Source organism: Heterocephalus glaber, unplaced genomic scaffold, assembly GCF_053883595.1.
Source record: "Heterocephalus glaber isolate CG9 unplaced genomic scaffold, H.glaber_assembly_v1.0 deba00001472, whole genome shotgun sequence".
Taxonomy (NCBI): domain Eukaryota; kingdom Metazoa; phylum Chordata; class Mammalia; order Rodentia; family Bathyergidae; genus Heterocephalus; species Heterocephalus glaber.
The window spans coordinates 34,474,680-34,489,127 of record NW_028258315.1 but is presented as its reverse complement, the minus strand read 5'-3'; the positions used below and the strand labels follow the sequence as shown (position 1 = coordinate 34,489,127).

General features: G+C 38.6%; 1 protein-coding gene across 6 annotated transcripts in view; it reads left to right on the top strand.

Annotated features, from left to right (window-relative positions):
* Window positions 1-14,448, top strand: part of Dip2c (DIP2 acetate--CoA ligase C (putative)) — a 436,072-nt gene that overhangs the window by 379,891 nt on the left and 41,733 nt on the right. For all 6 annotated transcript variants that reach the window (XM_013075790.3, XM_004854585.3, XM_004854586.3 and 3 more), the window contains 3 exons: window positions 1,690-1,820; window positions 11,279-11,447; window positions 13,525-13,695. In XM_013075790.3, coding sequence (XP_012931244.1) covers window positions 1,690-1,820; window positions 11,279-11,447; window positions 13,525-13,695 — 471 coding nt within the window. The remainder of the gene's footprint in view (window positions 1-1,689; window positions 1,821-11,278; window positions 11,448-13,524; window positions 13,696-14,448) is intronic.

The following is a 14,448-nucleotide window of genomic DNA, read 5'->3' as shown; positions in this document are numbered from 1 at the left end:
TGGTTTATGATGCTGGGTCCAAGATTAGGATGAGCTTAGAGACTGAACATTCAGCTTCCTTAGTTATTTTTTTCTTTCCTTATTTATATTCTTATTGCTGTATCGAAATCACCCTGGAGACTCAGCAGGCTCTGTGATCCTCCCTCTACTCTCTTCCCTGGCCAGGGTGACATGAACATTTTCTTTCTGTCCCCACTCTTTTACACTCTGTACACACTTGTCAAAGCCCTGGCAGATCTTGTAGTTATCACCTGTATCTCTCAGTTTCCCACTACGTCATCAGCTCCTGAGGGCGGGGCCATGCCTCATTCTGTTTTATCTCCCTGTCATCTAACATGGTGCCTGATATAAATCAGCATTTGCTGAACTGAGCGGAAGACCTCAATTTTCCAGCTGTAAATGGTGCCTCACACAGGGCAGCAGCGTAGCATTGGTGTCCTCTCTTGCATATGTGAGGAATTTTGGTAGGTAGGGATTTACTAACTCTTGCTCAGGGGAGGCAGGGGGTTAGAGGAATGCTTTGCAAAATCAACCTCAGTTCTCCTTTAAACAAATTCTGTGGCTAAAAGCAGATTGAAAAGTACTTGAGCAATTCTGCATTACCCTCTATGAGTTCAGTGAAACATCCATAACGAAAGCTGCTCCTGGGCAGAACTCCCTACAAGGATCTGATTTTTTGCAGGGAAAAAGTTCCCACCCATTTCTGTCAGCTTTTTTGCTGGAGTGATGAATGAATGAGAAACTAGGTGGTGGGCTGGATTTCCCTCACTGTTACAATGCTCTGTGCTGGTCCTCTTTATAGGTCAGCTCTGTGCAACATGATACTTCACATTAAGTTGTGACATGTTTTAAGACCATTTTCCTTTTTTTCTTAGATGAGTTTCACCAGAGAGCTCCTGTGCTAATATTCATTGATTTTATTAGATATAGAATTAGATTATTATTATTTAATAATTTTTAGATAATGTGAATTATAGAATAATTCCTATTACTTACTGTAGGGGGATTGTTAGTGTGTTAGGAAGGCAATACAAAGAAAGAGTCTTGAGGCTGGGGGTGAGATTGGGCTTTGCTGCTAACTCATAGCAGAATGGTCCTATAGTGGGAAGGGTGTTGAGCTTGGAACATGAAGGCCAGTGTTCCAATTCCTGCTCTCATTTAAGTGATTCTCAGTAAATATTCTGCTTCTTTGAGCCTCCATTCCTAAACATTAAGATGGGGGTTCATCAGATGTCTATGACAGATGACTGGTGCATTGCGGGCTCGTGCTTTGAGATGCCCTCGACTGTCCCAGGGTCAAGGCATGGTCCTACTACTGAAGTAGGCATGAACCACGAGACTTTCTCTACTTGCTTTGCAGGCTGTTGTGGAAATCACAAGGATCCCTGTACTTATGACATGCTGCTCCAATGCCAAATGTCATTATCTCATTTGCTGCTGTTGTTAGCTCCTCAAGGACCAGAAAATATTGAATATGGTTTATTTATTGAGAAAGGGGAAAGTCATTCTCATTCTAATGAGAATGTCAGCATCCACTGTCTCTTAACACTTGTTCACTGCACTTGGTCCAGGTTTGGAAAACCTCTTTGGGGCATTTGTCATCCATTAGTGCAGCTGTGTTGTACCCCAGGTGGCTTTGGGCCCTGGTATCACATGCTGTGCATTTATTGTCACCTTACTGTTTTGTAGATGTCTCACGCAGCCACCAGTGCCTTTTGCCGATCTATTAAGCTGCAGTGTGAGCTTTACCCCTCTAGAGAAGTGGCCATCTGTTTGGACCCTTACTGTGGACTTGGATTTGTCCTCTGGTGCCTCTGCAGGTGAGAGTCTTTAATATTCTTGAAATAAACTTTACAGAAAGAAACCGTATGTCTTCTCTTCTACATCTTTGTCCCGGCTAGGCAGCCCCAAGTACGGCCACCTCCTGGAGAGGACTGGTTTGTGCCAAATGCAGAAACCCTGTCCTTCTGCCTTGCCTTGAGAACCAGCTTTTGAGGATGGAGCAGCACCCATGGTGGCATTCTACTTTCTACAGCAGCTCCATGAAGTCTGAAGGAAACCTAGAGAGACAGTAGCCAGTTTGGCATTCTAGAAGGTTGCAGACCTTTTTTCTCACCACCAGAAGACTGAGGCTTGGATCTTAACACCCTTAAACTTGGCAATCATGCCTGCTGGCATTCTTGCTGAACTGGTGGTCCTCCCCCTTTTGTGGGGTGAAGGAGGGCCTTTGGCTGGGGAAAGTGAGCTTTGTGGGGAGCAGAGTGAGCTCCTCGAGGTCTGAACTTGCCTCTGGGCCTGCTGCTCTTCACTAGCAACTGGCTCAGAGCAAGTGTGCCACAGACATCTACAGAGTGAATGTGTGGTATGATAAACGGTGTTTTTATGGCATTTTTTTCTGATTATACATAACATGTTCACTGTAGAAAATTTAGAAATACACAGAAAAAAATACAAGTGTCAGTATTTGTACCGCCTACTAAATGGTGGTACTGATATCCACAATTAACATTTTTTTGGACCAGGGATTTAGCTCAGTGGTTCCAGCTCCTGCCTCGAAAGCACAGGGTCCTGAGTTCAATCCTTGGTACCAAAAAAACACCACATTTTGGCATGTAGTGTATCAGTTTATTTTCTAGTATAGCATACTTTTCACATTTCAATTACATACAAGTATATAAAATATTCTAGAATAAACACCAGTGCTTGTGAACCAGCTTCATATTTACCAATATCTTGCCAGTTTTGTTTCTGTACTTTTTTTAATGGACCATCTTAAAGCAAATACAAATGTTATACAATTGTGTCCAAAAATCTTTATGCTTATATTTTTATAAATTTTAAATAATTTGTAAAATTGAGATGCTATAGTTTGAAATTGTTTATAATTTTAATAGTCTGTAGTGGACATTTTCTCATGTCTTTAAATACTCTTCTAGGATATTAAAATAGATTAAAAATCTAATCTTGTATTTTTGGAAAACACTGACATTCTAATTAAGACAAACTTTTTGAAAAAGAAAATAGAATTAAATGTTCAAAAAAAATTTTGGCTTTAATCCCAATGCAGTAACATCATGAGTAATTTTTCTTTCCCTTGGGAAATAGTTCAGAACACACCATTTCTTCAGTTGGGCCAAAGTAGCCATAGAGATCTATACCCAATGGAGCAGGAAGGCAGAGGCCCTGTCTCTTCTAAGAACACTGTACTCATTTGGCAGAAGACTAACAAAGGCAAAGCCCGTGAATGGATGACCTTCTGCTTCCATAGTCTACCAAGCCTATTGCCCTCACAGAATTCACAGAGGGAGGGAGGACTTGGGTCTTAGATGTATACTCATTAATATCAAAGTTAAAGATAATAAAAACCACCCTTTCCCACACCATTCAGCACGTCTGGGACTAGGGTGAGGCAGAAGAGGCAGTGAGGGTGCCGTGAAAAGGAAGTGTCACTCTCGAGGCCATGCAAGTGTGCAGGCAGGGTAGGGAGAGATTATGACGTTGGAGCAGCCCACTGTGGGCTTCACAGCCTGGGCAGGAGAAGGACAGTGTCCACATAGAACATCAACCTGACCTGGCATGGAGTGTGGGAGCCATGCAGGGGAGGAAGTATAAGGGGGTCAGCTGCAATGGAAGGAGGTTTGCTTCATCCATAAGGATTAAAAATAAGTCTTTATCCTAAGAATAATGGAAACCTGGTTCCTCCAAATTAGCAAAGGTCTTCATAAATACAGAAAATGCAATGGACCCTGTGAAGTTGAATTGCAGTTAGGTGTGTTACTGTGGAGTCATGCTTTTCATTTATATAGGGCCATGTCAGAAGAACAGAAGAGCTAGTTTGAAGGGCTTCCTTCTGGACAAATTGGGAACAAATTGTGCATCAAAATAAAGATTGCAGTGATTGCAGCAGTTTGATTAAAATAGGAAATTATCCAACTATTCAGTTACAAATAATGAGCAACTTGAAAGCCTCATGAGGAAAAAGGACTTATAGCCATCCACAAAATAGTTATTAATGACAAAGAAGGAAAGAGAAACCTCAAAGTGGAGAAGACTAAACTGAGGTCAGAGTGAATGTCACCAGCAATGCCCCACACCACCAAAAGGGCTGGACAAGGAAAGCGGCATTGCTCCTGCCCCCAAGGATGCTTCCCCTGGGACTAATCATGGGGAGGCTTCAGGCACCCAAGCTGAGGGGACATGTGACCATATGAGAGTACCTATAATCTTCACACATTTTTTTTGTCACGACAGTATAAGTACCTGTGCACATCTGAACTGGCTCTTTATCTTATACAAAATGTTTTCAGGACAACTGGCACAACTTGATTAGGGTTTGTGCTTGAATGGAAGAAATGTATAAGTTTTCACATTTTGATGGCCCAATTGGTTTTTGAAGGAAAATATACTTGTTTTTTGGAAATACCCTCTGAAGTATTTGGGGTTGATGGCATCAGGTTGAATCAAATGATTCAAAAGAAAAACAGTTATTTTCACAATAATTAGAATTCTTCTCTAACTTTGTGAATGTTTAAAAAGAAAAAGAAAAATTAATACAAACTTATCTTCACTCTAAAGCTACCTTTAGTCATTAGTAATTGTTTATATGAGAATCATTGATATGATGTAATCATTGCAAAATATTTTCTAAGATCAAACATGTTTTCTAAAAATGTGTCTATATTCATGGATTAGAAGCTTCAATATTATTAAAATAGCAGTTCTCCCCAAATTGGTCTATAGACCCAATGTAATCCCTGTCAAAATCTCAGCAGGCTTTTTTGCAGAAGTCGACAAGATGATCCTTAAAGGAATACAAAAGAGCTTTAGTAGCCAGAACAATTTTGAAATAGAATATCAGAGTTACAGAATTCATTGCCACTTCCTGATTTCAAAAATTACTGCAAAGTTACAGTAACCAAGGCATTGTGATACTGTCATACAGATAGAATGATATAGGTAGATACTAGCTAGATAGCTAGATAGATACTAGTGAAACTGAATCGACAGGCCAGAAATAAAACCTTTTACAACGTTTATGGTCAGTTGATTTTTTTAACAAAGGTACCAAAGCAGTTCAATAGAGAAAATAGTCTTTTTAACTAATGATGCTGAGAAAATTAATAGCTACCTGATAACAGATTAATTTAAACCTTTGTCATATACATGATTTAATTGGATCATAAATCGTAATGACCAAAAATTACAAAAGCTTTAGAGGAAAACACAGGATTCAATCTTCATATTCTTGGGTTTAGGCAGAGAGTTCTTAGGTAATAAGAAAATTGTAACACGTAAGACGAATTTTTTTTTTATTAAATTCTTTTATTGGTACATTGTAGGTATACAACACAATTACATTTCTCATGGGGAATTGTACCTTTACATGATGCATCTTGGTTCTTATTTTTTCCCCATTCCTAGCCCTCCCTTCACGCCCTCCATCCTTCCCTATTTACAAAGACTTTATTTCCATTTTTTCCATTTCTCATCATTTTTCCTTTCCCTTCTTTCCTTTCCCCTGCCCCTCTCACTACCCCTACCCCTTTGGACCTTTTCTTCCTATTTTACATTTTTGATTATTCATTCCAATCATTGGTACATTTTAGGTATACAGTATAATGACATTCATCATTGGAAATTTGCACCTTTACATAGTCTCTCTTGGTTCTTATTTTTCACTCTTGCCCAGCCCTCCCTTCAACCCCTCCATTTCTCCCTATTTACAAAGATTTTGTTCCTATTTTTCCATGTTCTCATATTAATCCCATTCCCTTCTATCCTTTCCTCTAGCCCTCCCACTTCCTTCCCCTTTGCCCCTTTTCTTCCTATTTCACATTACCTATTATACATTTAGTCCTTATTTACACTTTCAGTTTCTCACACCAGAGAAACTATTTGGAATTTATTCATGTGTGTCCTATTTATTTCACTTAAGAGTATTGCCTCAATGTGCATCCACTTAGCTATAAATGTCTCTAATTTTTCATTTTTTATGGTTGAGTAGTACTCCATTTTATTAAAAAACCACATTTTCTTTATCCAGTCTCCAGTTGATGGGCATTTGGGCTGTTTCCAAGTTTTAGCTATTAGAAACTGTGCTGCTATGAACATGGGTGCACATATATCACTGTGGTATGATTCTTTTAATTCTTTGGGGAAGATCCCCAGCAGTGGAATAGTGGGGTCAAATGGGACTTCCAGTCCTAGTTCTTTGAGGTATCTCCATACTGATTTCCGCAGTGGTTGCATCAGTCTACACTCCCACCAGCAGTGGAGGAGGGTTCCTCTTTCCCCACAGCCCCACCAGCATTGGTTATTGGTTGATTTCATGATAGCAGCCATTCTTTCTGGAGTGAGGTGGAATCTCAGCATTGTTTTCATTTGCATCTCTCGAATGACCAGTGATGTTGAACCTTTTTTCATGTATTTATTTGCTATTTCTACTTCTTTGTCTGAGAAATGTCTGTTCATTTCAGATGCCCATTTTTGGATTGGGTCTTTAAATTTGGGAGGTCTGATCTTTTTAAGTTCTTTATAGATTCTAGATAGTAGACCTTTGTCTGAGGAAGAGCAGGTGAAGATTTTTTCCCACATTGTGGGTTGCGTAAGACGAATATTAATTGGACTAAGGTGAATTTAAAAATTTTAGCATATCAAAAGATATGGTTAAAAGCTGCATTCTGGGAAAATACATTTGTAAATCATGTATCTGGTGAAGTACTTTAACCAGCTCTTTAATGAACTTTTAAAATTTAAATGTGGGAAGCTACTACAGTACACTTTATACTTCACCAAAAGAACACATAGAAAATGGCCAATAAGCACATGAAAAGATGTTCAGCATTAATTAAGGAAATGCAAAGAAAAAACACAGAGAGACATACTTCACACCCACTATGACAGATAAAATCAAAATACAGAAAAGAACAAAGTTGAGAATCTCACATTTGCAGACTTCAAACTTACGCTGCAAAACTGTGGAAAAACTGGAATTCTTACACATTGTTGATGGGAATATAAATGTGAAAACCACTGTTTTGCATAACTTAAGCATAAATTTACCATGGGACCCAGCAGTTCCCCTCCTAGGCATCCACTCAAGAGCTAGGAAGGCATATATCTGCATAAAGATTTGATATAATTGCTCACAAGAACTTTAGTCAAAGGCTAAGACGGGGAGGGGTCCAGGTGCCCACCAACAGATGAGTGGAGAAACATTTGTCATCTCTATATAGTGGAATACTGCTACAAAACGAGTGACCCTGAAATACTTTATGCTAAGTGAAAGAAACCAGACTCAAAAGACCACATACTGCATGATTATATAAAATACACAGAAAAGACAGAGAAAGAAAGCCAACCAAACATCTCCTTCATTCCAGAAATACACCTAAGTGGCCAACCTCTGCTTCCTCTGCTCCCACCTCCCCAGGAGACCTATACCCTGTTTTTGGAGACTTGCTGTCTCACCTCCAGGACCCACCATAGAGACCTATGGAGAGTCATTTGGGTTGTTTATAGAGACAGAAAGTAGAATGATGATTGGCTGGGACTAAGGTTAACAGTGTTGTCAACTACAGATGGTAAAGGTCTTGAGTCAAGTCTTCTCTGTATTTTCTATTAGGATTAATTTTCTTATTTTTGACTTCCTTATGAATAAGGAGATTAAACTGTTACTTACTTTACTCGAGTATGCTGAAATTCTCTAGCCTGGAATTCACAGCGCAGGCCAAACCTGTTTTGTGTGCTCACAGTTTTGATCAAGCAAATCATTAATCTTGATACATATTCTTGAGAAAGCTAGTAATGTATTATATGGATTTAATTTTCTTTATTTTGAATCTCCCCGTGGTAGCACTTATAAAGTAAAATCCTGGGAACAATATGGATATATCACATTGTCAACAGTAAGAGGAAAATCATCATCAGGTTGTACCTCTGTGTTTATTCCCTAAGACGTAGGGCTCAGATGTTATTAAGGGTCTTGGTACCTGGCATTGAAAATGTAAGTCCTTAGTGTGAAAGAGTAGGTACTTAAATTCCAGTTGTAATAAAAAGCCTGTAAAAAGTCTAATGTGAGGTAGTATTGTTAACCTTGATTCATGAATGGGATGAATAACATTTGATGTTAATAGAAACACTGTGCTCCTTTGCTTCCCGGAGTGGAAAGACACATAATGTTTCCTGGTGGATAATTATAATATATAAGGTATATAATGTGCAGGCTTGTTAGATTGTAGGCTGTTACCTGGTGTATGACCCTATTTTTGGCCCTGAGATTGTTCATGTAACATCCATCCAGCAGAAGTAAATTTTCCATTTATTTTTATTTCTTCCTCTTCAGTGCTGCCTTGAGGCTTTTAATTGGAGCTGGCACATTAACTAATAAGGATCTAATTCAAAGTCACCTAGAGTTTGTAGGTGGATTCTGGGGGTACTGCATTGTAAGTGCCAGTAAGCAAGACTGAAAAGTGGTGACCTACAAGTAGCAAAACAAAACAAGTTCCAGCAACATCAGCCCCAGGGGAAATGTCCTTGTGAACATTTTGAGGGGCCACCCACATCTAGGAGGAATGCTGTGGTGAGATTGCTTATATAAGGGTCTCGGGAGGGAATGGAGAGTGGTGTCCTGTGTGTCTTGGCAGTGCTGGCCCTACAACTGAGACAGCAGGTGTCCAGGAACAGCGCAGAGGTCTCGTGTGTGGTGTGGGCGGAAGAGACAGGTTGGTCCCTTGGGTGTATTTCTGGAGCTAAGATGTGTAGCTTGTGTTCAGGCCCATGGTGTGTATCTTGGAAGGCTATTCGGAGAATAATATGGTGTGTCTGAAAAGTGAGAAAACAAATGACATGCTGGAAAGCTGATCTTCCTGCCATTCTGAATTAGACACTGAGTGTAAAGAACCTCAGGTCTGGATAAAAAGCTCACTCGCCCAGATGTCAAGAGCAAGGCTAAACTTGTACAGAGATTTTGTTCAATAGAAAGTTATTTGTAATATGTAATTTTTTTAAATCTGCAAGTCTGCTTCATTATGCAGATATATTTGTGTAATGCTGTTTGATTTCTAATGAATAACCTTAATATAAAGTTTTATCAAATGACCTAAGTTAATTTCCTAAGGACAGATCTTAGTGAGCATTTGATAGAATTATAAGTGTTATGATGGGATTTTACTGATTTTGATACATTGATTATAAAAATAATTTGTATGTTTCCATAGGGAAGGCAAATCAAAAGCACAATGAGGTACTATTTAATCATTTTAAAAGAACTGAAAATAGCTAGTGTTGGTGAGGATGTAGAGAAATTGGAATCCTTGTACATCACTGGTGAGGGTGTAAAATTCTATAAAAAATGGTTGAGAATTCTCAAAAAAGTGAAACACAAAATTACGATATGATTCAGAAATTATAGTCCTAGGTATATCCCCAAAAGAATTGAAATAGACTCAGTTGCTGGTACAACAGTGTCCACTGCCACGTTATTCACAGTAGCCCAAAGGTGGAAACCGCCAGTGTCCATCAGTGGCTGAATGGATAAACAAAATGTGATATGCACATACAATTAAATATTACCCAGCCATAAAACTGGAGGAGATTGAGACATGCTACCATATGGATGAACCTTAAAACATGCTAAGTAAAATAAGCCATAGAGAAGAGAACAAATGTTGCACATTTCCACTCAAATGAAGTATATGAACAGGCAAATTCAAACAGAGAAAGTAGAATAGAGGATACCAGGGGCTGGGGGAGAGAAAAATGGGAAATTAGAGCTTAATTGATACAGTTTCAGTTTGTGGTGAAGAAAAAGTTTTGGAAATAGTGTTAATGGTCGTAGATCATTGTGAATATCATTGATGCCACTGAAGTGTCCCCTTAGAAATGATTAAAATGATAAAGATTGTATGTCTTACCACAACAGGTTTTTTTAGAATGAAGAAAAAATAGCTAATTTACAGCAGAATAATAATTTAAGGACCGATATTTCATCCCTGATGAGGCTAGCTTCTCAGTTTGTAAATGTTTAAACCTTTGAAAAGGCCACAGCAAAGATCAGTGTTAGCTATATTTCCTTTTAACAAAAATAAATGAAACTTTGGAATAGAGAAATACAGAAAGAAATAGAAACCTGCCCCCAAATGCCCTTTGTCTTATTCCCCGAAGAATAAGTTTTCATACAAAGGGTTCCATTTAAAGTACATTTTGTGGGCTAGCTTTATTTCCTTACTTTTTTTTTTTTAACCATTTGGCTTGTCTGCAAACAGTTCTAAAATGTTTAAAATGAGATTGGCCACCGTAAAGAAGGAATAACTTTAGTAGTTAATGAGGCCTGATGTGCTATTTCATTTATGAGCTTTTAAATAGCTGGGAGATCCCTTTCATTTAAATATGATGAGGTGATTTGTCTGGGATATTTTATAATATATGGCATATATTAGTGTTAATTCATAGTAAGCAACCAATAAATAAAGCCATTAAAACATAGTTTTGGAAAGTACTTCAATTTTTTAAATACTCATTTGCACCATCAATTAATGGTGAATTAAAATAAACAGTTTAGCATTTTCTTCTTTGCTCTAAGTATTTTCTTTAATATGAAGATAAAAATGAGTATATTTTCTTTAGTTCTTCTGTTTAGTGATTACTTTGGACTATTTTAAAGTACACATCAAAACTTAAAAAGATTGAGTGACTGACTTCCTTTAATGGTCATAATTTTCTTCTTTTTATTCTCCATGTTGGTTTTCTAAACCAGGATAGCCCACTTTTTTTAAATTAAATTCCCATTTAATAAAATTTTACAGGCTGTGATCTCTCCCAACCACTCAGCTCAAGGCTGCTGTAGACCATATTTAAACAAATGAGTGATGATGCTGCCTCCCCTAAAAAACCCCAAACCAACCTGGATTTACAAAATTAAGCAACACCTGTGGTTTGTAGCACCTATTCTGAACTTATAGACTTTCTATCAAAATTTGATACCTATGTCTCTGCTATAAAAATGGATCCAGCTTGTTAATATAGCAGCACTGAGGAAAACCTAACAGTGTCTCAGCTTGTAGATGTTTTAAGTAAGTACCCAAAATAGCAATGACTCTGTATTATCATTACTGTCTTCAAAAGCATGATTTCCTCGTGTAGAGTTGTTTTACTATCTCAGTCTTAGAAATGACAGAAAGGCCTTACTGGAAGTGACCTGTTTCTCAGAGGTGAATGTGTCCCTCCCTCCCTGCCTTGCCATGCACATGCCCTGATGGCCTATCCTGTCTCTCTGTAGTGTTTACTCTGGGCACCAGTCCATCTTGATCCCACCCTCTGAGCTGGAGACCAACCCAGCCTTGTGGCTGCTCGCTGTGAGCCAGTACAAAGTCCGGGACACGTTCTGCTCTTACTCGGTGATGGAGCTGTGCACCAAGGGGCTGGGCTCACAGACAGAATCCCTCAAGGTAAGCAGCCCTGCACCCTGCTCACAGCCCTCAGTCCTGCAGAGAGCCAAGGCAAGGTCCGAGGTCCACCACCTGAGCCTTGCAATTGTTTTCAAGTGCAAAAAGCAATTTTTAACTATGAACAGTTTCCCACTGCCATGAAGAGTAATAAACAAGAATGTAAAACATTTTATTGATGTTTTAAATTCCACTAGTTCTACTTGAAAGATCATAAATTTCCTGTTTGTTTTGTGAGCCAAGGTTTTCAGTGAAGTTTATCTGATACTGCATATTTAAGTAGAATGGTTTGAGGGGAGCCACTCATTTCAGTTTTCCTGGAGAACCCTGATTTGGAAGACTGGATGTTTATCTTACAATCGGCTAAACAGTGTGGGTTTAAAATATATATATATATAAAATCACCATTACATAAGAATAACAGTGTCTCCTTCCTTTTAAATATATTTTAAATATATTTTCATAGTAAATTATATAGCCTTTAATTCCAGGTAACTGGAAGGAAATAATCATATGACCCATTTCGATTATATTTCAATTACTGTTCACTGTTTGTATGTTCAGTGTGTATGCCTTTGTATCTTTACAGATTATATTTGTGTTTGTGTATGATGCATATGAATTATGTACATATAAATATGAAACAGTACGTTGATCGTATTTACATTTAATGCATTAGGCTTGAACAGAAAAACAAAGTGTAACTTTGATGTTGAGCTAAATAAGTATGTAATTATTTGAAGTTATATATTTATATACAGAAAAGTTAAAGCAGAATATGTCTGTCTATATCACATTGTAGAATGATTAAGTGCATTTTCATGGACTATTCCTGTTGGTACACATATAAGTAACTGAAGTGGAATAATGTCATAATTGAATGATTACCAAGCATTTTGCATATTCATGTAATCTACCACAGCTCTCTGAAATAGGAACCATTATTGTCTCCATTTTAAAGATGAGCAGCTTGCATTCAGGGAAATCGAGCAACCTGTCTATGTTCCTACCCTTGATAAACTTAGAACCAAATGTTGAATCTCTTGCTCCAGACTCAGCATGGCAAGCCCCATGCTGTGCTTTCTGTCTAACATTTACATGTATAAACATGTAATTGGTATCACCCAGATTTAAATTTTTCTTCTGTGTGTATCTCTCACATTCTAGTGTTAGAGTTACCTTAAGGGCTGAGAGTACAGCTCAGTGGTGCGTCCCCTGATTATGCTGATTATGTGCATAAAACCTTGGGTTCAGTCCCCCTCCCTGAAAAAACAAATCTTGAATTGTTTGCTTCCCATTGAGGATCCTTGTCACTCTGTGCTTAGACCATCTTGGAATGTTTGAGGGACCAAATGGCTTGGATTACTCAGCTCTGATTCCCAGTATAAGACAGCACTATGACTGCACACCCTCATTTTTAGTGATGTCACTAACGTCCTTCTGCTCAGCTCTCCCCAAGACATGCCAGCTTTTATCCAAGGGTTTCATGCCCGAACCATTGAATTCCTCCTCCTCTGATTTTTGCTGGTTTACTCAGCTGGCCGAATGTGGTCTAGAAACTGAGATATGTTTAATATTGTGCTTACCACAGAAACTGAGATGTACTTGATGAGAATTTATCTGATCTCTTATGTCATATGGGACAGAAATGGAGAGCTGTCATTATGACATTGTCTAAACATCTTAGCATTGTGCTCTTAAAGACATAGGTTTTCTCATTTCAGTGCAGTATGTACTCATTAGTCTATGCTCATGACAATGCACACAAAGGTTTCTTCTTCCCCAGGCCCTGTGCTTCTGTACCAGAAATTGATTTTCCTCCACCTTCTTCCTCTGATGCTTCTTGACATTGATTCTTGCTGTTGTTTAAAATGTTTCAATGGTTTTGTTAATGTTTAGAATGTCTGTGTGGATCTTTAACACTAATATCCTGCAATGGTTAACAATGCATGTACCCTGGAAATAAAGAGCTGTGTTGAGTTTGCTGTTGCGCCTGTGGAATTTCGAGTGAAGGGGTGCCCAGATTACACATAGCTGAGCACTGTGAAGGCTGAACTAGTGTCACTCTCCTTATTTCTAGGCCCGAGGACTGGACTTGTCAAGAGTAAGGACCTGCGTGGTTGTGGCAGAAGAACGGCCTCGAATCGCACTCACGCAGTCATTCTCCAAACTGTTCAAAGACCTGGGCCTCCATCCTCGGGCGGTCAGCACTTCGTTTGGCTGTAGAGTGAATCTGGCAATTTGTTTGCAGGTGAGTTTCACAGAAACTAGTCAGTGCCTGGGTCAAGAATAACTTTAAATGACAGGTATGCAGCACAGACTTGCTCAACCTTACTTTCCTTGGCTGATTCCTAGAACTACATCTTTTAATCAAATGCATGTGATTGGTACACACTTGTTTCTTTTTCTTTTTTAATTGGAGTCTCCATTTGTATTCATTATTCATAACTGGCATTCATAACACTTACTCTGTCCTGGAAACATTTTTAACTTGTAACAGGGGGTAGCACTTTGCCCAGATATCTGCTGTCAGACTTTTTAAAGATTAAATACTAGAAAAACATATACTTAATCTCATGCATGTAGACAATAGTTGCTGTAGGGAGAATTTGATTATAATAAGCAGATTTGGGATTTTGCTCCCAGAATAACAATTCAGTAACAGCAAAACTGTACTTTTGTGCCGTAGTTGTAAGTGAGGCAGCTCTAGAAAGGTAACTGTAGCAGAATACTTTTTTTCTTTTTCTTCCTTATTCTACTTATTGACCGCCTTCAGTATTTCATTTCTTTTTTGATCTTTTAACATAAGATACGTCAATTTGTGAGGATTGTTCTACACCAATCATTGGGATTGCTAAAAAGAAGGGGGAAAATAGGAACACCTTCCTCCAGAGTGCTTCATGAGACTCTACCCAGCACTGGCTAGCCCAGGCAGAGCCAGAGTCTGCTCCAGGAGCAGGCTAACAGAACAAAAACTCAAGTATGCGCTAGGAAGGTGAAGAGT